Source organism: Bos taurus, chromosome 12 (assembly GCF_002263795.3).
Source record: "Bos taurus isolate L1 Dominette 01449 registration number 42190680 breed Hereford chromosome 12, ARS-UCD2.0, whole genome shotgun sequence".
NCBI lineage: Eukaryota > Metazoa > Chordata > Mammalia > Artiodactyla > Bovidae > Bos > Bos taurus.
In genome coordinates this window covers 86,663,847-86,690,388 of record NC_037339.1, presented here as the reverse complement: position 1 = coordinate 86,690,388, position 26,542 = coordinate 86,663,847, and the positions used below count along the sequence as shown (strand labels likewise).

Here is a 26,542-nt window from a genome sequence, read left to right as displayed (position 1 = left end):
TCCATGGTATAGGTGATTTATCAAGAACAATTTTCATAGTACCCAGTTGGATCTGATAGCCTTAATTCTTTGCTATTAAGAGAAAACGGAAAGGAAAATACGTCTGTGTCTCTACTGTTGGCAAGAGGGAGGAACAGGGCAGGAGGGGATTTTCCACCGACAGCCTTTATGCCGTCTCATCACACGAAAACTGCCACTTAAAAGCCAAGTCATGAATGAAACCAGGCTCCCAGGCGGCGGCCACGTACGTCTCCCCGCCGAGTCTGGGCTCTCGGCCGGCAGCACGGCCCTTCTCACCCGGCAGCCTGTCCACGGTCAGGACTGCTCAGCGTGAAGGCCTCCCGCCTGGCCTGTGCGGTCTGCGGGGAGCCTGGGCTGAGGCGGGCAAGGCCGCAGGGCAGTGTCGGGCAGGGTGGGGACGGACATGCCCTCCCACGCCCTGCGTTAGGGGTCCCGTGGCAGGGGACCAGGATGCTGCTTCCTGGCTTTCTCTTTCCCTCGTGTCCACACTGTGCTTTCCTGAGAGAACATAAGGCCGGGGACTCTCTCCTCACTGCCAGAAGAGCCGCTCGTCGGCAAGCGGCCTCCACAGGAGCTGGCTGGGTCGCCCTATACGCCCCTGGCCGCACGACACCACGGCCTCATCACTGCTCAGCTCTCAGCCTCTCAGCGTGCAGAGTACTTAATCCAGCACTGCGGAGTACTTAATCCAGCACTGCAGAGTACTTAATCCAGCACATCCAGCTCCTTCAGCGTCTGAGTAACCCAGTCTGCTGTAGTACTGCACGGAGAATCTCTAAAACAAGTATCATCTTACAGACGTGAACAGGGTCATCTTCTCTGGGCAACATGCTCACTCATTAAGGAACACAACAATGTTCCTATACTTTAGAGATTTCCTACTAAATTCTAAAGGACATCTCTGATGAGCTTTATAAGAAATGGCCACCTTCCTCGATTTAAGCTCAGCAGGTCCTGCACAGCAGATTCTGTTCTGACCTTGATGCTGTTGAGTCCGGAGGGCCCCAGCAGCACGCCGCAGATGATGTAGCCGAACATGGTGGGCAGTCCGATGGTGGTGCAGAGCCAGCCACAAGGCAGGGAGAGCATCACGATGCTGACGAGGTCCTGCACGAGGGCGAGACGCCGGTCAGCGGGGGAAAGGGGGCCGCCAGCCATGGGGGACAGCGCCCTGCCTTCCCTGAAGGGGAGACGGAGGCAAGGAGGTGGGGCGTGGTTCGCGGCACCTCCCAAGCATCCGGGGAGGAGCTGCGGCTCGCTCCCAGGGGGTTCTAACAACTACAGAACCAGAACACATGAATCCCATCACGGGGGAGGGGCGGGGGGCCCTGCTACCTTTATGAGGTGGTGGTCAGCCCGTGGGATGGTGGCATCTCGGGGACGCGTCAGGATGTACTGGTTGTTCTGGGAGTCGATGAGCATGCTCAGGCCCAGGTCCTCCTCCACCTCCCGCCTGCTGAGGTTCTGTTGAGGGTCAGCCTCCTCCTCCTCCACCCGCAGGACCGCCTCAAAATTGACCCCTCTGACCTTCAGGAAGGAACAATGTCACGTCACTGAAACCAGCCAGATGCGTTCAAATTCATGTATCCCACAGAGAGAGAGACAGGAACGCCTCCAGGATTCTGTCAGGCAGGAGGCAGATGGGCCACGAGGGGCAGGGGTGCGGGGGTGCAACGATGGCCAGACAGGGGGACCAGTGCACATCTGCGGGGCCACACAAGGCCCTTTCCGGGGCGCAGTGTTGCCCTTCTGCCTGTGTTTCCAGCCTGTGCCAACACACACGTGTGAGCCGGCGCAGCCGCACACCCCTGCAGGGAGCGCGGCAGCCACTCACCGACTTATTGTCATCGAAGGCGTGCTCCTCGATCTCCAGCTCCAGACGGTCGGCCGCCCTCCGCACGTCCTCAAGGATCTCGTCCAGCAGGGACAGACTCTTGTTTCGATGCTGCGTGTGTTTAAGGGCTTCAACTTGATGCTTTTCTGCTGCCAGAAGTTCCACATATTCTGTCTCCTCCTGTTCATGAGTGGGAAATGAAGAGTGATGCTTATTAAGAAGGGAACCCGCCCGCGCACGCGCCAGGAGCGAGCTCAGAGGTTCCCGGTCGCACACAGCAGGGAAGCACACAGGCAGGCAGGTCCCGGACCCGGGAGCTACACACCCCATCACCTTACTGCTGGCAGAAATACCCACTTGGGTGAAAAAAAGCTTAATCATTTGTATCCTCTCACTTTTAAAGCTTGTAATAATATAGCCTTTCCAGCAAGATCAATAATGATACTTTGTATATTTAAAGTGTCTGCCACATAATAGATGGTGTAAATGATAGCTTTAAAATGTTATATAAATATTACATCGGATACAATAGTTTCTTTTAATTTTAGAAGTATCCTTTATCAAAGTCCTTAATTCAAGTGTATACATTTGTTTAAAGCTACCTTAACACTTTAGTTTTCAGAGTGTGGGCCTTGAAGAAAATCAGCTTTTGTGCTAAAAGTTCTCATCAGAGACTCGAAACACGGCAGCAGCACAGGGGGCCTGCCTCCACGTGGGGTCACTGCAGAGCGCAAGCCGCTCTTCTCAGGACACAGGGATTTCCCACGGGCAGGCGCGTGAGAGACCCAGCGAGCTCAGGTGTGGCCCTGCGCAGCACGCTGGGCCGGATCACAGCCCTGGGCGCGCCCGCCCCAGCCCTGGACCTGCCTTGATGGCCGCCTCCCGCAGGGCCTCCAGGCGCTGCCGGCTGCTCTCCTTCATGTTGGCCACGTCCCTGTAGTCACCCTGGAGCGCTCTCTGGAGGCCATGCACGGCCTGGAAGACCGAGTTCTCGCTTTCATTCAGCTCTTTCTGGAAAATCTCAAGCGTGTGCACCCGGAACAGCTTCTCTTGGTCTGAGAGGCTGGCGTCCCTCTCCACCGCTCTGATCGCGTCCTCCAGCTTGTTCAATACCGCAGCCTTCTGGCGCAGGAGCCCGGAGAGCCTCCTGCAGCCATCCAGGACCCACGGCCTCCTCTGCGGGACGGCCGCCCCCCGGCCACGGGGCAGCTCAACAGCGGGCCCCGCCACGCCCTCCTGCTCCGCGCCGCTCACCAGCAGCTGCAGGAATGGAAGCCACATCCAGAAGTGGCTCCTCCCCGGCACCTTCATGATCTAGCCTCAGGGACAGGGCCGGGCTGCCCAGGGACTCTGGCTATGATGAGCGGGCATTTCAGATACACGTGTTCAGCTGAAGAAGAGACGAACTGTCACATATAGTTGAAGGATGATTCATTGCTATTGAGATTAAAGTATTACATAATTACTAAAAGCTATCACTTTTCTGAGGAAAATGTTATTTTTCCTAGATGAATAGAAACACCTGAGTTATTTAAGGCATCTAGATTACAGTCAATACTGAATGTAGAGTACGGTGCCTGGAAGGTTACACCTGAATTTAAAGGCAATTTTTTAAGGGAAATTCAGCCTCATGTATGTACCACATCTACCATGTGCAAACAACACACACCAATCCCATTCAAGGCCCAGGGACGCTACCCGCTTCCCCATCACAGACGAGGGGCCGAGAACCAGCTCCAGGGGCCAGAGGCGGAGCTCAAGTGTCACGAGACGGCTTGGGCCACCGTCCACTTCCCTGAGCCACCTGGACCTCGGTCCGATTTCCAGCACGAGTCTACAGGTGCAAGCTAACAAAATGTCAAGGACAGAAAAGAAACAGTCATAAACCACAGCCACACTGGAGCGTTTTCCCTGCCGCAAACCAGGCCCCTCCACTTCCTCTCTCAGGGGGGCCTCAGGCAGAAGCCTGGAACACCCCGCCTGTGGGGCAAGGGGCTGGACGGGGGCCAGGTGTCAGCACCGCCTGTGGGGTGAGGGGCTTGGGGCCCAGGTCTCAGCGCCACCTGTTGGGTGAGGGGCTGGATGGGGCCCAGGTCTCAGCACTGCCTGTGGGACACATGGGGCTGGACGGGGCCTGGGTCTCAGTGCCGCCTGTGGGGTGAGGGGCTTGGGGCCCAGGTCTCAGCACCACCTGTCGGGTGAAGGGCTGGACAGGGCCCGGGTCTTAGCGCTGCCTGTGGGGCGAGGGGCTGTGCCGCCTAGAAGAGGCCTGGTGGAAGCGCGGGTGGAGGCTGTGCAGGAGGCAAGCAGAAAGGATGGCCACAGAGGCAGGCGGGCACAGGAGAGGTGTAGACGCGGGACAGCAGAAGGCGACCCGACACCCCTGAGCCGGGCAGTGAGGCCCGAGCCCTACACCAGGGACAGCGCAAAGGCCCCTGTTTCCAGGACGCATGTGGTATTCTACAACGTGCAAATACTGTTCACTTCACTGGGAATCCCAGCTCTAATGAGTTTAATCTGGTTTCCCAGGCAAAGTAGATTAGACGCAGCAAAGATAACAGCATGCATTTCTAAGAATCCCAAACAAACCAAGAACTCAGAGCCAACAGAGAGCTCACGAAGGCACAAGAGGTTGCTGCGGGGCTGTGGCCCGTGGTCGAGTGGGGCCGACTGTCCCAGGCAGACCCTGAAGAGGCCACCACTGAACAGGAGAGTGACCCACGTTCAGAATGACAGTTAGAAGTCACCCGCTGAAAACTGCACGCTGGCCCAGTATTCTGATGAAGTCAGGAATCTTTTCAGTATGCATTTAGACCCTCTGTGTCCCCACGTCTCCCAGAGGACCACAGACTCTGGACAGCTCACTTTCCAACGAGCCAGGATACACAACTATGGCTGTTTGCATTACTGTTTCCCGTGCAGTTTCAGTACAGCTTTAAGTAAATGTTACCACCTTAAACAAACCAACCACTGACCAATCACAGTGATACCAGCAATATGTGCTGATCTGTTATTTTATTGACTCACATGCTAAGATTCTACTGTTTCGAGGGAAAGAAATCAAGCTCAACTTCAGATGTGCGCACATTCAGTATTTTTCAAAACCGAGACACAAACTTCAGATGCTGAGTTAATGGCACAGACCTAGACACACACGTTTTCTCCAAAGATCACAGAAAGCAAATCTCTTATAGATTTCAAACTTCAGAAAAATAAACTGCTGCACAGAGAGTTCGGGAATAACGCCCTTTGTCCACTGTGACAGCTCCTCCCACAGACAAGTCCCTGCAGTAGGTTCTCCCTCCCCCAACACCCAAGGGGCGCAGTCACTTTAAGGAGAAACCTTTGAGAATTTCAGTCGTAGTCATAATGTCCACTGAAAAGAGCGTCTATCTTTTGATAGATGTCTATGAACATGAAGCTGAAATTACTTACAGACCCTTAATATGTGAACCAGGACTTCCCTGGCGGTCCAGTGACTGATACTCTGTGCTCCCAGAGAAAAGGGCCTGGGTTCAATCCCTGACCACAGGGACTGGTCCCCACAGGCCACAGCTAAAGGTCTCAGGCTGCAACAAAGGCTGAAGCTCCCTCAAGCCACAGAGAGGACCCAGCGCGATCAAATAAATACTTTTTAAAAATATGAATCACTCCTTCTTCATAAACTTCTGATTTTACCTTCCAATTCAACTACCAAATCCTATGGACTACTAAATTGTAACATGTTTCTCTCCAGTAAATGGTGTCATTTTGTTATTGCTATTTTTTTAAATAAATGGCATATATTTTCCTTTTTAAAAAATTCTATTCACTTATTCGGCTGTCCCAGGTCTTAGTCGCAGCATGTGCGACCTAATTCGCTGACCAAGGACGGAAGGTGGGTCCCCTGCGTTGGGAGCCTGGAGTCTTAGCCATTGGACCATCAGGGAAGTCCCTCTTATTGCCATTTTTAATTATTGAAAACAGACACTCTGGACTAGTTTTGGTCTTATAATGAATTCTTAAAATTCCCACACCCAGCTGAACCCCTGGCCCTACGTTGGGGGAGCGGGGCCTGACCTGGCACCAGAGCTCCAGGAGAGAATTCCAGAGCGAGCCTCCAGGGTCCAGCGGGATCAGGGTTAGCAGATGCAGAACCTCTGGAAAAAAGGAAGCAGGAGGGTTATTTGCAGTGGACGGTTTGTCATGAGCATTTTGGCCAGATTCCACCAGAGCGTCCAGGCAGAAAACAGCGGCAAAGAAGGAGGCAGAGACACCTGGGCGGGAGCGAGCTAACCCAACGGGACTTGCAGAGGATTTTACCCGAAAAGCCTATTTTACACTTTAACAAGTTAGATGATGTAAATTCTATTTGTTAAAAGATAAAGCACTTATAATCCTGTAAATACAACTTATGATTCCTTTCTAATCACTAAAAGAACTGGAAAATGAATTTAAAAAGCAAAACAGGAAGGACAGAAAATTCTTATGGACAATAATAAATTTTAAAATATGTAACGCTAATTAAACTGTGCAAAATCCAGTATTCTGGACAGGTACCAACCCAATCACTGGCACCTGTCCTGTGACTGGCAGCCACCCTCGACATCCCCTCCTCAGAGTAGCTCCCCGAAGTTGGGTTGGGAGCTGTCCCTGAGTCACGCGTTAACTGGGGGCCACGCTGTGCTTCCTTCTCAAGGGAGCTGGAGGCCGCGTGACCCCTGGACAAACACGTGTGAGCTCCCAGGTGAGGTCCCGCAGGAACCGGGGGTGCGGGGAGGGGGAGACTCCTCCGTACACCTGATCTGGCTGGGGTATGGGGGAAGGGGGGAGAGGGGGAGGGGGCTGTGGACCTTCCAAGCCCGCTATGTCCACAGTCCCCGCCCGCGCTCCCATGCGCCCTCCCCGTCCCGCATCTGCCCTGCATCCGCCGCCAGGTGTGCGGGCATGGAAAAGGCGCTCAGATGCAGCACGGTCCTCTGCACAAAGCCTGGTGGGGGCGGAACCCCGAGAGTGGAGACAGTGCTCTGGGGAGGAAGCGGGGAGACCGGAGACTCTGGGAGGGAGGAGCCCAGACCCCGGGGAGGGAGGAACCCAGACCCCCCGTGGAGCGAGGAGCCCAGACCCCCGGGGAGAGGGAGCCCAGACCCCCCCGGAGAGGGAGGAGCCCAGGCCCCGGGGAGGGAGGAGCCCAGACCCCCGAGGGGGAGCCCAGACCCCCGGGGAGGGGGAGCCCAGACCCCCCCCCGGAGAGGGAGGAACCCAGGCCCCGGGGAGGGAGGAGCCCAGACCCCCGAGGGGGAGCCCAGACCCCCGGGGAGGGGGAGCCCAGACCCCCCGGGCGGGGGAGCCCAGACCCCCGGGCAGGGAGGCGAAGGGAGCCCTGAGGGCCGCACTAGACGCCGCGCCGAGCAGCGCTCACCCGGACGTTCCGGCCGCGGCGCGTCCTGGGTCCGGCTCTCCGGAGGGGAGGACACGGAGGCGACTTCTCCGCATCCCTTCCCAGGCGGCAGGGCCGCCCCCGGGGCGGGGCCCAGGTCAGGCGCCCAGAGGGCCCGCTCTGCCCGCCGTCTCCCGAAAGCGCTCGGCGCCGACGCGGCCGAGACGGCGTCCCGGCTCCTTTAAGGAGGCGGGGCGCGGTGTCCCCGGCCCGGAGCGGGGCGGCGCGGGGCACGCCGGGAGTCGGAGGCTGAGCGCGGCCTAGGTCCCGGGCGGCGCGGGGCACGCCGGGAGTCGGAGTCCTGTGTCCCCGGACGTTGTCCGGGCTGAGGCCCAGGCGGGGACGGCGCAGGTGGCTCGGCGGGCGCGAACAGGGGCGCTGTGGGGCGAGGGTAGGTGGCGCGGGGGTCGCCGGCGGGGGCAGCACCGGGTCGGAGACCGGCGGCGGTGCCCGGGGCGGGGGTCAGCGACGGAGGGGCTTCTGGAGCCTTCGGGTTGTGCTCTGAGGCGTCGTGGAGGCGCGGTAACGGAGGGGTCCCTTGTGCGGCAAGCGGGTCCCGGGCCGACGAGACAGACGCGGGTCCGGTGACGCTGGGGCCGAGGCCCGGCAGAGAGGCAGGCCGGGGCGCGGGGCCCCAGCCCCTTCTCCGCGGTCGGGGCCGGGCCGGGAGCCGTGTGGCGGCGTCAGACGCTGAGCCCGTGGACGCTCAGCCGCGGCTCCTCGATGCGAGCTGAGCGCTCCGCCGTGGGTGGGGCGGGGGGCGTCCAGAGGTGCGGGAGGGGCAGACCGGGTGCCCTGAGGAGTCGGAAGGCGGCCAGGGAGAGGACGCAGCCGGCCGCGCTGGGGCAGCCTTCGCCGTCCTGGCAGCGGGGTCCTGGGGAGAGGGCTCCGGGCAGGAGAGGGGGTCCAGGAGGGAGGTGCAGGGGCAGCGGCGGCGTGAGGACCCCTCCCGGTGGGGAGAGCCGCCGCGGAGGAGGCCGGTCAGAGCCGGGAGGCGTCCAGCAGGTCCAGAAAGCAGAGACCGCGCCCCAGCTCCCCGAGGGAAGGGGCTGCGTGGGCAGGAGCCTGGCCTTCTGAAGAGGTTGGAGGCGGGAGAGTGAAGGGGGCACTTGGGTTTGACTCCTTGCCGCATTCCCCCCCCCCCCCGACCTGCTGAACCCAGAACCATCAGGGTGACTCAGCTTACACCGTTAACTGGGTCAGCCCCTTGGAAGCGACCCTAAGAGGAGATTTTGTTGTTGTATTCGGTGTCTCTGGAAGGGTATTTTAAGGGCGTATCTTCATTCGATATATGGTCAGTCTTGATGTCCACATCACAGAAGTGGTTCTTCACAAGGTCACAGTTTAAAAGGCTTGAGACCTTTTCCAGAGGTTAGAGAATTTATCTGATGTTTCTCCTAGGTTATCCACATTTTTAATGAAAATTTTGGACATTTTAAGAGAGTAAGACAATGAAATGTAGGGAAAGCCCACCCACTTCCCTTAAAAGCCGTGGATAATAGTTTAATTTCCTTGGCATGGTGAGCCTTAGTGAACTCCATCAGAGCTTGAAGTGTAGGCTGTGGTCCTGCCAATTTATGAACCTTTATTAATTTATTTTTTAGGCATGACCTCCAAATGGCCCAGCTCCTCCTGGCACCAAAACTGAAGAAAGTGGTGACATGAACTGTCCCCTCTGTACTTTGCTTTGGCAACTGAGAAGCTCAAAGCTTAATTTTCAGCTTTCAGCTCATATATATGGTATGCGTGTCTGTATCTTATCTCTGGGTTTTTTGGTCTATTTTCCTCCTCCTAATTTCTTCATCTACATCTTGTTTTCCAGTTACACGTTTTTGTAAGTTACAACTTATTCTGTGTGCTTCTGTAAACTATGTCATCATTTTTTGAACAAAACTGAGTATAAATCCTTTTAAAAGTAAAATTTTCCCCTTTGTCATACTGTTTTTTATAAAGTATTAGCATCTAGTAGATGGGTCTGGTTTTGTTTAGGGGGGACACTTTGTCCACACCATGCAGCACGTGGGATCTTAGTTCCCCGGCCAGGGATCAAACCCGTGCCCCCTGCAGTGGAAGCGTGCTGTCTTGGTCGCTGGACTGTCAGGGAAGGCCCTGGCGTCTGTTTTGATTTACAGCCTTGGTGAATCACTGTCATTTCTGCTGTCGTTTTCATCAGGTTACCTTCAATAAATAAAACCTTAACCATTCCGGTATCTGGAAGCATCGAAATACTATTTGGTTTCATCATGTGCTGTATATAGTGCAGTTACAGGGCAGTTCTGGTATTCACTACCCATCCACAGCCTCTGCCCTATTTTTCCATTTTATTTCTGTCACATGTACATGAACTCCTCATTATTAGTATCTTTCCTTAATCATCACAGGCTTTTTGTGCCTGCTTTTGAAACTTTTATAAGTTACTTTTCACACAATTTTTTGTTACCTGTGTGTGTTTTCATCAGTGTTCTGCTAATTTTAGACAGAGGAGGACTTAAAATAATGTTTCTAAATCTCAAGGGCCTTCTCCTGGTCATTAGGGCCTGAAATTAATTGAAGCTGAGGAGGACCCACAGATGGGCTGTGATGTTATGGTCAGACCTCGGGTTACTCTCTAGACTCACTTCATCAGATGGTACATGTGTGTTATAAAGGGGGATTTCACTGAGACTCGGGAAAAAAGCAGCATCCTACTTCCTGCAAAGGGAACCAGATAAAGATCAAAATGTATTTTGCATAGAATACTGATATTTCTAATCTGGGGGAGTTTAGACATTCCACATTTGTTACTATATAGATACTGTCGTTTGAATTTTCAGAAGGCTGTCCAGTGTTTTTATCCGATGGGCAACAAAGCTTTGTATTTCTGTAGTTCTGAAGTGCAGTCCGGTCACCCAGGAGAAGTTAAGTCCAGATACAATGTAGATGCTGGTGATCGAGCTGTAACAGCTCTCTGGGCTGGCCTCATTGGCTTTCCTGCCTCTTTCGCTTCCCAGAGCATAAACTTAAATCATCTCAAAAGGACAAGGTCCGCCAGTTCATGGCATTTACTCAGGCTGGCAAGAGAAGTGCCACCCACTGCTTAGAGCAGAGCAAGTAGACACCAGACCTGGCCACAGACAGCTGCTCCCAGCACCCGAGCTTGTTCACAGGGAATCCATGAGAACCTCCGTGGACAGGAAGAAGCTGGAGCGGCTGTATAACAGGCACCAAGGTAAGGGCACCAAGGCGCCGCACGTCCAGGCGCAGGGGGTGCCGGGAGTTTCCCATGCCGTGTCCCGAGGCCTCTGACCGTGTGCACGTCCAGGCGCAGGGGGTGCCGGGAGTTTCCCGGGCCGTGTCCCGAGGCCTCTGACCGTGTGCCGTGTTAGGAGCACAGTCCCCTCCCTTGCTGACGGTCAGCTATACGGTTTGGTTAGTTTAATCGGAACGTGGCTCCTGATGGCTCAAGGCTGGGGTGGGACAAGGCGCACAGAGTCTAAAGGCTGATGGGCAGCGAGCCCTCCTATACGTGGCCTGGGTCAGCTGTGGGGAGTCACTGGTGGGAGGCTTGGTGTCCAGGCCAGGGCCCGCTACAAGAGTACTTTTCCCCAGCACTTCCACTGGGCAGGAGTACCTGGTGAGAAGGCTGCTTGAGAACTATTCCACATCATCCGAGTAGTTCTGACAGGAGCTGCAGGTCACCCTGCCCTCCACGGTTGGTGGTGCCAGAGTCCTGCAACAGTGCCATGGCAGAAGCTTCTGGAAGAGCTCTTGGCAGAGAAACCTTGTGTTGTCAGTTGGAGACAGTGGTTATTTTTATTGAGATCTAGATTAAAAAAAATCAACCAAAAATGGCATTCTTTTTTTTTTTTTTTAATCTTAGTTCAGAAACCTTCTGTGGTTAAAAAAAACAGGTTTGTATTTGTAGTTCTCCAAAAAGGAACATTGTTTTCTGTGTGCTTTAGATTTTTTGGCTAAGTTAATTACTGAGCTGATTTTGTAAGTTCTACGCTCTGCAGATTTTTTAAGTTATTCATATATGTGCAACTGCCTTTGCAAAAATATTTTTGTATGAAAGTTATCTTTATCCTTTAGTTCAAGATTTAGGCCCTAAAAATAAATATATAGAGACTGTTGACAAACATCTGTCCTTACAGAATGTGTACACGTGAACAGGTGTTCCAAGCTACTCTAGCACACCCAGAGACGACGCACGTGACATTTGTCAGGATGGCTGTTAGGTGAGGGCACGTAGACCCAGTGTCCTGCCCTCCTGACCATGTACCGTGCTAGGAGCACGGGCTTGAGTCGGAGTGTGGTGAGCCCCTCTGTGCCATGAGCCCGCTCTCACAACCTGGGAGCGTAGAGTTGGAGGGCCTTGGTGACTGCTGGAGCGGTGGGGCCAGCAGTCTCCTTGGGTGACGACGTACGTTAGAGGTGGTGCTGAGCACTGAGGAGTCTGACCTTGTGTGGTGAAGCGTCTGCTACACTTGACCTTGCTCTGAGTGAAGTGCCACGGCCTGCTCTGGTGCCTCCCGCAGCACCAGGCAGGTCGGGAGGCCGGTGACCTCGCAGGGCCTCACCGGTGTGCTCTTGCTGATGCTTTAGTGGGCTTCACTGTTTGATTTTCCCATGGAAATTTGCTAACTTCTTTAGTTTTATTTCTAAACTAGAAATTAGGGGAGGGGTAAGCCAGAATTTCTCAGCTGTTAAATGTGGGTGTATAAACTAAATGACCAAAAAACAAGTGTTGTGCAGTGGTATTAGCACTATAACAAATGAAATCCCGGCCCGAAATAAAAATTATTAAAAAAAAAAAAAAAACGAAATCCCTTTTGAAAAATACATTATCTTTCTTTCGCCGTGACAAGGTGGAATACTTCACCATGCAGTGTTTTTCATAGCAGTTTGCCTTTGGGCAGGCTAAAATTCTGTAAACTTGAATTTTTATTTTACTCTAGGGAAATCAAAATTTTTATTCATGGTGACATTTTCAGAGAAGTTTCAGTGATTTTTTTTCCCCCCTGAAAACCCAGAAACCTAGATTTTAAAAATAGGAGTATTTTCTGGATAAATTATTATCTGTTACTATTTCTTTCATATATAGTTGAAAATTGCAGTGCATTCATCAATTGATGTATTAAAAATACATTCATTCCACCCATTTTAGTAATACTTTTGAAAATATCCAAGTTTTTAACTTATTTTCCCCTTAATTTTAACTGTAGACCCACAAGATGAAAATAAAATTGGAATTGATGGGATTCAACAGTTTTGTGATGATTTAAGCCTAGATCCTGCCAGTATCACAGTTTTGGTTATCGCGTGGAAATTCAGGGCTGCAACTCAATGTGAATTTAGCAAAAAGGAATTTGTAGACGGCATGACAGAACTTGGGTAAGTAAACTGGTCTCAGTTTAAACTTTTTCAGAAAGGAAAGTATTTTCAATGTTATTTTTCAGTGACCTGTAAATTTCATATCAATCTGTGTCCTTTGTATATTTTACAAATTTCTTGTGCATTTGTACTATTAAACCTTTAGTTTTCTTTTAAATTCCAATTAAGGTTTTGTTCAGTATTTTTATTCAGATTAATTCCTTTTGTTACACTTTCTCCTTTTTAATGTTTTCCTTCCAGTTTTGAGTTATCATAAACATCCAGGTGTTTTTGTTTGTTTTCAGCCATTTATTTCATAACACTGTGCACTAAATGCATAATTTGCTGTGTTGCTGCATTAAGCGTTAATAAAATGCCATTCTGTCTTTTGCGTGTATAACTTCTCTGCTCTACCTATAGTCGGAGTAAAAGGTTCGTTAATACCTTAAGATGTTTCTTAGTTATTAGGTGAGTCAGAGAAGTACATGAAAGCACGTAGCATAAATAGCTTTTAACCATTAAGCTCACTGCACTGTTTGATGAAGTGTGTAGAAGCCGACCTGCTGACTTGCTGATACTCTGAGGTCTCAGTGTTGACAACTTAAACTCACTTATTTTTAGCTCCCAAAGGAGCTCGAAAGCCTTAGGTAAACATGTTCTAAGGCTGTGCAGACAGGGTGCTTGTTTTCACTAAAACAAGAGGAGTCTGTCAAGATAAGTTCTATGACACTTTATTTCTAATATCTTACCACATTCCAGGTAGTTGAATAAAACCAATTTAAAACCAACCGAACAGGTATCTTTATAACAGTGTTGTAAGCGCACTTGTGTTGATATTCTTTGCACCTGGGAAAGCCTAGAAGAAGCTGCAGTGATCTTAGAACCGGCTGCTGCTGCTGCTGCTGAGTCGCTTCAGTTGTGTCCGACTCCATGCGACCCCATAGACAGCAGCCCACCAGGCTCCCCCGTCCTGGGATTCTCCAGGCAAGAACACTGGAGTGGGTCGCCATTTCCTTCTCCAATACAGGAAAATGAAAAGTCAAAGTGAAGTCGCTCAGTCGTGCCCGACTCTTAGCAACCCCATGGACTGCAGCCTACTGGGCTCCTCTGTCCATGGGATTTTCCAGGCAAGAGTACCGGAAAGACCGGTTAAAAGAGCACTCCATGACTGCTGGGCCACAGTTACCCCACCTGTTAAAATCGCCCCAAAATAGAAGCTTTTGGAAATAAGTGCTTCTTACAGAGACAATTAATGGTATTTCTTAGACATTGCCTAGGAATATATCGTACAAATAAAATTTTTAAATTCCTATTAGCCTATGAAGTGTCATAACTTTAAATACATATATTAAAGATTTTGAGCATGGATCTTCCCAAAATGTTTTTAGATCATCTCACACCCTGTTATCTGAAGTTTACAGAATATAATTTAAGGTCACAAGTTAGTGATGGTCAGTGGCTTGCTCTCTCTCCACACCTCATGGGGCAGTTAAAGGTGAAAGTACCATTTAAAATATTCAACAAAAGTTTTATGAATGTATTAGTGAACTATGCTGTGGAGAATAACCTGTGCTTCTAGGGACGTGAAGGACTATTTGCCTCTAAATAGTGCTGAGCTCTAGAAATACTCTGGCTTCTGTATCTGCTCTGTTATGATTTCCTCACACTTTTCCTGGCTGTTGACTCCTGACTGTGGTTAGAATACCTGCCTTTAACAGTTAATTCTACACCTTTTCTTTGGGTGCTTGAGGATTCTTAGATAAACTGAATAAACTTTATGAAATACCTTGACATTTTTAAAAACAAAAAATTGTGTGTGGGTCTTCCCTGCTGTACCCATGGGTCTTTTTATCTGTCTTTAACCCAGCACCACATATTCTTAATTGTTGTAGCTTTAGAATGAGTCTTGATGAGTTAGTACAGTCTTCCCACATGGTTCCTCTACTGCAAGATTGTTAGTGTTTATTACTTCCGTGGGGGTAAGAAGAGTCTTCAACAAATGGTGCCGACACAACTGGGCAGACATGAGAGCCTTAGCCTCAGTCCCTCCTTCATACCATCCTGGGAGTCAGCTGGGGCGGACTGGGGCCCCTGCAAGACACAGACCACACAGTTTTAGACAGATTAAGAAACTATAACCTCGGGTTAAGCTTTTGCAGAAAAGACAGAAAAACTACTAACCATAAATGAAAAAAGTGGTAAGTTGGACTTGATCAAAGTTAAAAACAGCATCAAAAGATGCTGTTGGGAAAATGAAAAAGATAAAACAGTGGGAAAAAATATTTGTTCTCTCTTTGTATATGTTATAATCACTATAAAAACATAAAATTCAATCTGAAAGAATCCAAGAAAAAGACAAAAGAAAAATTAACTTATGGTGGGACAGATAGCAAGCCCATGATAAAATGGAGGGTTTAAGCTAAAAATGTTTGCATTTACATAATCACATTAAATGTAAGTGAACTAAATGCTAGGTGGGTTTTTAAAAGCCAGCTACTGTATATACTGTTTGCAGTAGATAAAACTGAGACATAAGGGCACAGAACAGTTTGAGGGACAGAGTCTAAAGTAGTGTGTGAGCAGGAACCAAAAATAGGCTGGTGTGGCTGTTAATGTGTTAGAACAAGCTTTAACGCAGAAAGTAATTCTACAAATAATGAAAGACATTTTCTTTTTTTTTTTTTTTGGTGGAAAAAGAAAAGGTGCTTTTACTCAGGAGGCCAGCAACCTGGGAAGATGGTGGACTGGTGTCCTCAGACCACCTCTGAGTTGCTGGTTAGGGGACAGAAAATTGAAAGTGGGGTGCCAGTCAGCTCCAGCCACCCTCTGGAGGCTTGCCCTGCAGTGGTCGGGACATGTTGTCTCCATGGTCTTCTGCCTCTGCCATCTAAGGCCCTGGAGTCCTGAGGATATACATCCTGTGAGTTCCCGGCTCCCCAGCTCCAGCCCAAGGCAGGCAGAGCAGGATGGTATTAGCACCTGGATCACATTCCCTGAAGACCTCATATGATGTCTCAACTAGAGACATTTTGACACAGAGAAACCAACCGGCGTGTAGATGAGTGAGACAGCAAGGAGGGAAGGTCGTGTGTAAGTGAATTAAAGAGCGAGGAGAAGAGGGAAGAGTGGAGGCAGGAGGAATCTGAAGACCATCTCTTAATGATAAAAGGTTTATCTTACCAGGACAGTACAGTTTATTTAAAGCAGAAATCAAAACTCTAAAGAAAATGATAGACATCTGCCAGCACAGTGGGGAATACATCTTCCCATCTTTTCACACACATCTTACCAACTGGTAGACTAAGTGGATGAAAAATCAGTAGTGAATAGAAGATTCGGAAAAGGAAATCGAACACTGCCCTTGATGTTGAGGAATACGTATTCTTTTCAAAAAGAACACTTAGGAATATTGACATAAACAGGGCATAAGGTAAGATGCCAGTGTCCCAGAGTTGAAGTGATACAGCGTGTTTCCTGGCCACAATAACAAAAAAGAGAGCTAGCTAGGTTGAAATCTGTGTGGATACTGGACCTCTGAATAACCCTTGGGTTGAGAAAGAAGTTACGACAGAAATTAGAAAGCGTTTTGAGTGATGAAACTATGAGAACACGTGGGAGTCAGCCTCTGAGATGCATATTGTAGACAGCTGAAACTCAGGAAGGAAAGCATCCACCTCAGCAAGTAGAGAAGAGAACAGGAGATTGAACTCAGAGTGCAGACACAGGGAATTACAATTTTAAACAGGCAGTAATTTAATGATATTTTTTAAAAGCTATAAGTAGAAATGATTCATAAAGCCAAAACCTTGGTGTTTGAGAAGACCAGTAAAGTAATGAATGCCACATAAGCCATATAGAAAGAAAGGGGACGTCACTATAAACCCTGCAGATAAATGAGACTGTATTACGAACAACCTTATAAATTTGAAAAATGAAATATAGCAGTTCTTTAAAAAATGACAACTTACTGAAATGGGAATGTGAAGACATAGTTCCGTAGATCTTAGAGAGTCAGAACCCATAATTTAAAATCTTTTCAAGGAGAAAACTCATGGCCATGATTGGTTCACTGGCACATCTTACCCAACTTTTAATAAAGAGAATAACATCAGTTTCACACCAGAGAAGAGTAAGGAAAAAAACACTCCTAGCACGTTTTGAGGCCAGCATAGCTTCGATAGTAAGACCTAGAAAGGACATGTTGAAAAGGGAAAATTATAAGCCTCTCTCAGTCATAAGAATCAAAAGACACATATGATGAACAGAAGATGCAAAAATCCTAACCAGATTTTCAGCAAAATAAATCAAGCCTCCAAAACGAGTCAACCAAAAGTCAGGATAAATTGTGATGACAGTTCATTGTAGTCCAGGAATGCAAGATCTGTTTAACATTACAAAGTCAACTAATGTAATTTATTGTAGTAACAGAAAAGGGAGGACTGGCTGTTTTATCAGTGTGTAACATGGCACTTGCAGTAATTAGCAGTACGTGGAGTGGGGCAGGATGAGAGCCAGGAAACCTGGGTTTCCAGAACACTTGATTTATGGCAGAGGTAGCCTTTTAGAGATGTAGAGAAGGAATGGCTTTTCACAAAAGGGTCCTGAGGGAACTGGCTAGTTGTATGGGAAAAGTCGTATGGCTTCCCTGGTGGCTCACATGGTAAAGAATTCGCCTGTAATGCAGGAGACCCAGGTTCAATTCCTTGGTTGGGAAGATCTCCTGGAGAAGGAAATGGCCACCCACTCCAGTATTCTTGCTTAGAGAATTCCATGGACAGAGGAGCCTGGCGGGCTGTAAGCAATGCGATCACAAAGAGCTGGACACGACTGAGTGACTAACAGTTTCGTGGGAGAAGGTTCGTCTTGGTCTCTGCCTCAGACTGTACATATAGTCAGTTCAGTGAGTTGTAGATCTCAGGGCAAAAGGCTGCAGGCAGAGAATACCTACAGCCGTACAGTAGCGCAGGTGGTAAAACGCCATCAGAAACCACCTCAGAGAAGATTAGTGAGTAAATTGTGCTGCCCTGAAATCAGAACTTCTGACCAGAAATAGCACCAGGAGGCATCACGCGGGGAAGGAGGGGCAGGGGCCGTGAGACGCTCTGCTGACATGAGAATCCCCACAAAACAATAAAAAGATGACCTGGTTGAGAACGGACAGGAGACATGACCACGCCCTTCACAGAGGATGCTTTCCAAGGGGCCAGTGAAGATACAAGCAGGTACTCAGCCTCACTCACGGGGTGGGGTAGGGGGCTGCAAATTAGGAGCACATCAAACTAGGCCCTCCCAGGTCCTCTTCTGGGACAGCTGCCGCGTGTCGCCGGTGGGCAGTCACCCTGGAGAAGGGTTTGACAAGAATTGTGGACTCGCGGGTGGGTGTCTGCCTCACACATTCACTTGTGTGCCAGAATACACATACGGGAACCTTTAGCATTCTTCATGACCAGAAAACTAGAAACAGCCAAAATGCTTACCTGTAGCACAGTGGCGTTGCGGTGTGACTGCGGTGGCTGAGACGGCGGAGATGAACCACCAGAGCCCACGTGTCACACGGGTGAGCCTCGCACACACAACGTTGGCACAGAAACCCAGACACAAAGTAGAACTCGGGAGTTCCCATTTGTTAACTGCAAAGCAGGGATAACTGATTGGTCCGCCAAGGAGCGCTGTGCTGTGATGGAGGCGGAGAAGAGCAGGGGTGGCAGCCTGGAGGAGGAGGGCAGTGGTGGGCGGGGCTGGGGTGCCGCTCACCCGCCAGACACCGAGCTCCACGCGGGCTCGGGGACCTGCCACACCGGGGCACGCGGGTCAGTGACGTGTGGCTCTCAGCCTCCTCCTTGTTGTGCAGTCAAACGACAGATTTTATGTTTCGTTGTTCTGAATCCTGCTTTAGTGAGGGCTTTTAATTATTCCTGAAGGTTGTTAGCTTTTTGGAGGAAAATCCAGTTTTAAAGCGATAGAGTGCTTTTCCTGTGTTGGCTGTTTTAAGTCCAGCCCACTGTAATGAAGCATGCCCTGGACACTGACCTGAGTCTGCAGGCCTGTCTCCTCCGGGATGGTACAGGCTGCAGGTTGGCTCAGCTCTGCCCTCAGCAAGGGCCCAGGTCTTCCCGCCCTGTCTCCATCACGCCCGGACACAGGGCTTATCCCTGGCTGTATTCCAGCCCACACAGCGAGGAGAGCCTTGCAGCTTCTGTGGGTTTTTTTCTTTACTTTTAATGACATCTCTGTGTGCATGGTAAGTCGCTTCATTTATGTCCAATTCTTTGTGACCCCAATGGGCCAGGCTCCTCTGTCCCTTAGATTCTCCAGGCAAGAACACTGGAGTGGGCTTCCATTTCCTCCTCCAGGGGATCTTCCTGACCCAGGGATCGAACTTGGATCTCCTGTATCTCCTCTGCTGACAGGTGGGTTCTTTAACCACTGCACCCCCTGGGAAGCCCAGTGGCCTCTCTTCTAAGATGCAGTCCATGTGCCATATAAATCAGTGGGTTTGGTTCACAGAACGTGGGGTTATCACCACAAACAGGGCTAGCCCTTTCTAGCCCTTGTAGCCAGAACAGGGACCTTAGCTCCGCCCTTAGGCCCGAGCCTCAGGCCGCATCAGAGCGCGGGGAGGCTGGAGCCCTGTCCGCCACCTGCAACGCCCACGTGAGGCTCTGTTCCTGTCCCAGGTGTGACAGCACAGAGCAGCTGAGAGCCCTACTGCCTGGACTGGAGCAGGAGCTGAAGGACGCGGTGAAGTTCAAGGCCCTTTACCAGTTCACCTTCGCCTTTGCTAGGAGCCCGGGGCAGAAAGGGCTAGGTGAGTATACCTGCCAGATGCCAGGCAGCTCCAGAGGCCACAGGCGTGGCCAGCAGGGCTCCGGGCGGGCCCCTCCTCTGGGGTCCCCACTGAGGGCGCCCCTTGCCGCTGGGACAGTCCCACGTGCTCCAGCCCCTCAGCCTGCAGTCACTCCTGACGTGTGGAGCCAAAAATACGATTTTAAATGTGGAGTAATTTTCAGATGCTCTGCATTCTCTCCTGTTGATGTGTAATTGTCTAATGGGTTAGAGACGCGGGCAGGTGACGTTAACCTCGTCCTGGGCTGGGGATTTAATGTTAACTTACTTAAACTAATTCTGATGTGTGTTGGATTATATTTTTCTTCTTCTTTCAGAGATGTATGATTTTGCCAAAATGTTACTTGTGCATTACCGTATGTGGTATATACAGAAAATCTTTAGCTTGTATTTCTGGTTTGAGGTTTTGGTTTATTTGAGGATTATAAAATCCGCTTATTTCTGTTGCCATGTCACAGAGAACCTCAAACTCAGGGTTTCAAGCAGCCATCATTTTTATGGCGTATGATCCTTTGGCTCAAGGCTCTGCAGGGCTCCGCCGGGCAGCCCTCTGTGCCACACGGGTCGGCTCAGACGCTTAGCAGTGTTCCAGCTGCCGCTGGACACCGCCCGCCCTGGCTGACTGGGGCTCCCCTGCAGGGCGGTGATCCCGCCGGAAGGCTGCAGGGCTGCAGGCAGGGGAGATGGGAGCTGCCTGGAAGGCCTACAGCATTGGTTCCATCTGAAGTCACCGCATTTGCCATGCTTTTAAAATTCCACTGTAACTTCTAAGAGGTTGTAAATTAGTCCAAGTTAATCACCTGTTTTAAAGTTTTATAAATTTACTTGCTTTGGTCATGAAGTTCAGTGTGAGGAGAAGTATTTTGAAGCACTTTTGCAGCATGGAGCCCAGCATAGTCTCTATTTTAAGTAGCTTTGCCTGAGTATCAGGCAGCAGAAAAGGAGAAATTTATAGTTTATCCTGTAATTCCTTTACTGAAAGAGAAAAAAAAATCATTATCTACTTTATACCTATAGACAAATGAGATGTTTATCAGAAATCAGTCACTGAAGAATTGGAACAGTTACTGATTTCGTGTCTGTGCTTCATGAGACTCATTGAGAGAACATAAAATCATATTAAAGGGAACAACAGCCTCTTCAGGAAAATTATTACATACCTGACACTTCACAGACATCACACTTTATTTTAGAAGGTTTCTTGAGGGTTTTTTAAAAAAGATACAAAGCCAGATGAGTATAGGGGAGCAGAAGGGAGGCTTGAGGTGGGAGGGCAGCAACCCCAGAACCGATCCCTGTTGTTCTATCAAAGAAGCGGGTACAACATTGTAAAGCAACTGTTAATTGCTTTTGTTGCTCATGACTCGGTTGCGTCTGACTCTTTGCAACTCCATGGACTGCAGCATTCCAGGCTTCCCTGTCCTTCACTATCTCCCAAAGCAACTGTACTTCACTTAAAAAAAAAAAGAGTAATTTTACAGCTGTGAACCCCAGATGGAACAATTGATTTTACAGTTTCCAAAGTTTATGACATTGTCTGTCTTCTGAAGGGTTAAATATAATTTCAAGAGGTTGATTCAGGTGTTCCTATAATTCCTAAAAAAGTGTAGACAGCAGTGGAAAGGGGTGGAAAAACAGCCTACAGGTCAAGGCTTCATCCCCTTCAGACCTGTGTGCCTGTTGTGTGTGGCAAGAGGGGCACGTGCCGTTTGGTGGTTGCTCCTTAGCCTAGCGCTGTCTCACTGCTCAGTCGGCCGACTCTGCCACCCCACGGACTGTACCTCGCCAGGATCCTCTGTGCATGAGATTTTCCAGGCAAGAAAACTAGAGTGGGTTGCCATTTCCTCCTCTTTAGCCTAGTTAAAGTCACTCAGTCGTGTCCGACTCTTTGTGACCCCAGGGACTATTCAGTCCATGCAGTTCTCCAGGCCAGAACACTGGAGTGGGTAGCCGTCCCCTCCTCCAGGGCATCTTCTGACCCAGGGACCAAACGGGTTTCCTGCACTGCAGGCGGATTCTTTACCAGCCACTAGGGACGCCCCCTAGTAGAGGAGGTGATTAACACTCCTTGACGCTTTGCTTTAATGTGAGATACTTGGCATGGCTTATACTGGCTAGAGTCCGTAATCAGCTGGCTTTGAGAAATCATAATTTTTGAGGAAGTAAAGTTTCATGATTATTAACTAATTTTTCCATCAGCCCAAAGATTCTTTTTTGACAGAATGATCATCTTTATGATCTAATTCTAAATGGAGCATCACAGACATAAATTTTACTTAGGAACATCTTATAATCATTTTCTTACTCAGGAGGTAGGGTTTTTCAGAGGTTATTAGAAAGAAAATAGCTGCTCTGATGATTCCTTTCATGGTCGTAGATTTTGTTCTTGATCTCAGCTCTCAAGTCTATCACTTGGAGTGTTGCGGTTGTTTTGCAAACGACCAGGTCCATCAGGACAGCACTCAGCGTGTTTACTTAGGTGATGCTGGGTCTCTGAAAATGCAGGCAGCTACTGCGAGTTGTGTGATTTACAAATATGCACATCGGGAACTTTATAAGAAGGGTTTCTAGGACCAAACGAACCCAAAGGTGACCAGACTTAACGTCTGCCATGAAGCTTTATTTTCCTCTCTTCCCCAGGTTTGCATCCATTTCTCAGTGTGAGACTTTCCCTCACTAGGATGAGTGTAGATTCTCCTCAGTGATAAGGAAGTAGACTCAGCAGGGCGCGGGCCCATGGGCAAGGTCCAGCCAGCCTTCTCTCCTGCCTGTTCCTCAAGTTTTCTGACCACTGCTTTCTTGCTAGGACTCCAGGTTATTTCAGACTGAGTTATCTTGTGGACGTTAAACACACAGGAAATAGAGGCATTTTATTTGAGGTTGGCTACTACTCACGTGTTTCTTGCTCATTCATTTCTAATGATTGACCTGGGAACCTCAGGTCAGAACTTCAGCTTTTATGACTTCTGTCCAAGTCGGGCCAAACCAGATTTAGATGAAAATCTTTTGGAAGGTGTTTAGTAGAATATTTTGCATTGAAAGCATTTGTTACCTTAAACATTTATTTATCGGCTTTTTGCATTCATTCTCCTGGCACACACACATAAGCACTATTTCAGTGCAGGACTGTTGTATCATCTGAAAGCGATGAGCTCTAGCCAACCTAGTTGAAGGGTGTCAGCTTCAAAAAGTTACCTTCTCAGCCCCTTGATGTTCTGGTGTATCAATCACACAGAAATAAATCGATACCAGCCTTGCAGTGAGCAGAGAATGAGTCCCTCTCCTGCAGCCCTGACACTCAGCTTCTGTGTCCGTGAACATCTCATCTCATGATGCAGCCCACGGCGTCAGTCTGTTTAGACGTGAAATCGTCGCTACCGTCCAACTGGGGAAAAATGAGGACATTGACTTTTACTAGTGACCAAACAACATGCTAATTTGTCTTGGCTTTATCTTAAGAAATCCCAAGTCTTTATGATACTTAACGGGATTGACTTTTGAATCAGATTCCATTTTAGTTCTTACCGTGGCAAGGAAGGTCTGTTTGGAAAGCACTGTGTCCCTTCCTTTCTAAACAAGTTTTTAACTTGTAGTTCATCACTTAGAAAGTGCGTGGGGCTGTTTTTTTTTAAATGTATATATAAATGGTATGCATTAATCATATCCAGCTAATCATATCCAGGTCGGTCCAGCTGTCAAGAAAGCCCAGTACATGAGAAAAGCAGTCTTCATAATGGATTAATTAGGGAATAATTATTGACACATCCAGCTATCCTAGTACACAAATCGTTTTCCAAAGCCATTTTCCCCAAGGTACCAAATCAGATTCAGCTTCAGGAGCTCTTCTATAAGCCTTAGACCTCATGCAACCATGGGTAAGACTGCCGAGTGTTACTAAGTGACACCAGCGTGCTAAGAAGTGGTCACTGTGCTGTGTTAAAAGGAGTTGGGACTCACTGAGTGCTTTCTCTCTTTTTGCCAGATTTGGAAATGGCTGTCGCATACTGGAATCTGGTGTTATCCGGAAGGTTTAAGTTTCTAGATCTTTGGAACACCTTCTTGTTGGTAAGGGTCTTCCTGCTTGCCAGGTCCCCATGCGAGGGATCAGCCAAGCCGGTTACCGTCTTAATAACCGATTGCTTGTCTGCGGGCCCAAGGAACCAGTGTCCCCAGCGACGGTCCCAGGGAGCCCACCCGCGACCACACTCTGCCTCCCGCGGAAAGTGGTGCCCATGGGCTCGGGCCAGGCTGCTCGAAGCCACCTCCAGCCTGTGTGTCTGTGGTCCCCGCCCCAGGGTGTTCATGGGCCGAGACTGCTCAGTGACCGTGGCTGAGGGGAGGGTGCGGGCTGCCGGGCCCATCCCTGACTGTGGGAGGTGACTGTGTTGTCCTGCTCAGGGTCCCCCTGCCCTGTGAGGACCAGTCCTTCTAGTGGAGGGGTGTGGGACGGCCCTCCAGGAGCAGCCTGGGGAAGGACCCCAGCACATGCGGCGGGAGGCCCGGGGCGTGCGGGGGGGGCAGCAGGGGGGCCCAGGATGCGCGGGGGGGTTAGCGGTGGGCCCGGGGTGCGCACAGGGGGCAGCGGGGGGCCCGGGGTATGTGGTGGGCTGCGGAGAGGCCCAGGGCGTGTGGGGGGCAGGAGGCCCGGGGCACGTGGAGGGGTTAGCAGTGGGCCCGGGGTGCGTGCAGGGGGCAGCAGGGGGCCCGGGGTATGTGGTGGGCAGCAGGGGAGCCTAGGGCGCACAGGGGGCGCAGCGGGGGGACCCAGGGCACGCGGGGGGGGGGGAGGCAGCGGGAGGCCCGCCCCGGGGGGACAGGCCTGCTGCGCAGCGGGCAGCAGGAGCAGAGGAGCATGCGTGATGCACCGCGTGCATGTGCTCTGGAGCGTGAGATGAGCTTGGGAGCCATCTGTGGACACGTGCACTCACGTGTGCAGAGACAGGCCTTAGAGGTCTGGGAGCCTCCAGGAGACCTGGGGCTGTTCTCCAGCTGGGGCCCCCCAGGAGCAGGGCGGGTCCTCCGGTGTCTGAAGCGTCCAGTGGCGGGGCGCGCCCACCCCTGCGGAGAGCCGCCTGGTTCACAGGAGGTGAGCACCTCCAGATGCTGCTTGCCCATGCTGTTTCTGAGCTGGTTTCAGGCTTGGACAAAGAGATTAAAAATGCTGCCTTTCTATTTGAAATAAAAGTCAATAATTTTTGTTTTATTTTGTGTTTCAATAAGTCTGCCTTCTGCAGACTTCTGCACGTTGGCATCATGCAGCTCTTAACACTGACCCAAAGCGCTGTTGCTGGATTAACTTCTGACAGTGCTGGTCTGGTTCTCACGCCTGGTCACATTATGTCCTGAGATCACCAGGCTGAGAGCTCCATCTGAGCCAGCAGCCTGCTGGTTTTTCCTCTTGTGTTTTAGGAGCATCACAAACGATCAATCCCAAGGGACACTTGGAACCTTCTTCTAGATTTTGGAAACATGATCGCAGATGACATGTCCAACTATGATGAAGAAGGTAGGCAAAGTCCACAGACCTCAGGAGATGGCCAGGGGGCAGGTGGGTCCCTGTTGACCCCTGCCCGACCCCGTGTGTGAGACAGGAGTGATGAAGTGCCTAGTACTTACTTATTACGTCCTGTAAACCCCACAAGAGAAAATACCGCTCACATTAAAGTCAGGAGGACCTCTTCTGAGCTGAAGCTTTCACGGTGGGTGTGCAGAGGCCCGGAGGCAGGACCACAAGCAGGACGGTGACTGCGGCCCGCTGACCCTGTGTGGCCAGCGGTTATTCCATCACGCCGCGAAGCACACAGCGGAGCCCCGCCTGTGTACTCACCTGAGCATGGCCACACCTGCAGTGGCCCCCACCCCAGGCGTTTCAGGGCTCAGGGAACTTCTCCCACCTGCTGCACTGTGGGCGCTGCCCGCTCAGAAAGAATGTCCACCCCCAGCCCCCTCTGCCCAGCGCGGACGTGACCCCGGACATGCTCAGCGGGGCTGGTGGTGGGCGCTGCTCACAGACGCGTGCACGCCGGCACACAGCACCTGCCACCCCCGGCTGGCCAGAGCCGAGGAGGGTAATTCCAGCTGATCCATCACGTGTAGAAGTTTAAAAAGTTTAAAATCATTTGAGTTCATGAGATATAAATGTTGGATTGTGAGAAAAACCTTTGACTATAAAAAATATTGTTCTAAAATGCCGACTTTTTCACACCTTTTGCTTTCCTTTAGGAGCATGGCCTGTTCTCATAGATGATTTCGTAGAATATGTGCGGCCAGTGCTCGCAGGTGGTAAAGGCGGTCGTGTCTCGGCAGAAAATTGAGTTGGATTTAGATGGAAGGGAGCCGCGTCCTGCAGGAGATGCTGGCCAGCTGTGCCTGTCGCCCATTTCCTCCTGACCAGTCGTGAGCCTGGAGACCCTCTGCCGCTGCTTAGAGAAGACGCCGCTGACTATTGGCGCCGCACAGAGACCCTCCGCGATCGCGGCCGGGCGCCTGGGGACGGGGCCCTAGCTCTGCTGTGGAGCCCTCCGCCTGACTGTGGAGGGGCGGGGCCTGTCTGCAGTCCCTCCTCCTGACTGTGGAGGGGCGGGGCCTGTCTGCAGTCCCTCCGCCTGACTGTGGAGGGGCGGGGCCTGTCTGCAGTCTCCCGCCTTCAGATCCCGGCGAGCCCTGCGCCCACACCCACTGGTTGTCCGGGAACCACACCTAAGAAACCGCCGGTCAGGCGGCCGGACACTTGTCCTGAGAGGACAGTCGTAGACGCTGAGGTTTTTAGAGTTGGTGCCAGGATTAAGACGTAAGTTTTTGAATTATCCAGATTTATCAGCTCTGTTTCCTCTGGATGATCACGGGAATGATTTTACAGGTCGACGAGCTGTTGAGGTTTGCACAGCAGCTTCAGACTGTGTGCAAGTCAGCGGGTCTGCTTACTGCTAGTAGTGTCAGTTCAGCTTCCTGAGAAGCTTCATAAAGTATGCAAGTATGCTTTTTTAAAAAAATGTGTTTTATTACATTTAAAAAGACATTTTTCTGTGAGAAATTATCTCTTTTGTGAGAAATTTAAATTTAAAAATCAA

General features: G+C 50.5%; 2 protein-coding genes across 3 annotated transcripts in view; one reads left to right on the top strand and one right to left on the bottom strand.

Annotated features, from left to right (window-relative positions):
• Positions 1-8,372, bottom strand: part of TMCO3 (transmembrane and coiled-coil domains 3) — a 22,818-nt gene extending 14,446 nt beyond the window's left edge. The window contains exons 1-6 of one of the 2 annotated variants that reach the window (XM_005213985.5): positions 7,257-8,372; positions 5,915-5,994; positions 2,723-3,292; positions 1,856-2,035; positions 1,357-1,548; positions 1,000-1,128 (exon numbers count right to left, since the gene is read on the bottom strand). In XM_005213985.5, the coding sequence (XP_005214042.1) occupies positions 1,000-1,128; positions 1,357-1,548; positions 1,856-2,035; positions 2,723-3,166 (945 nt within the window). In that variant the 5' untranslated portion in view covers positions 3,167-3,292; positions 5,915-5,994; positions 7,257-8,372. The remainder of the gene's footprint in view (positions 1-999; positions 1,129-1,356; positions 1,549-1,855; positions 2,036-2,722; positions 3,293-5,914; positions 5,995-7,256) is intronic. The other variant, NM_001098003.1, reaches the window with a different exon arrangement.
• DCUN1D2 (defective in cullin neddylation 1 domain containing 2) lies at positions 7,609-26,542 on the top strand. The gene is given in 9 exon segments (XM_010811009.4): positions 7,609-7,665; positions 8,879-9,014; positions 10,265-10,414; positions 10,417-10,482; positions 12,479-12,647; positions 19,304-19,434; positions 23,455-23,537; positions 24,882-24,978; positions 25,695-26,542. Coding segments are annotated over 8 exon segments (867 nt in total). The 5' UTR covers positions 7,609-7,665; positions 8,879-8,935; the 3' UTR covers positions 25,787-26,542.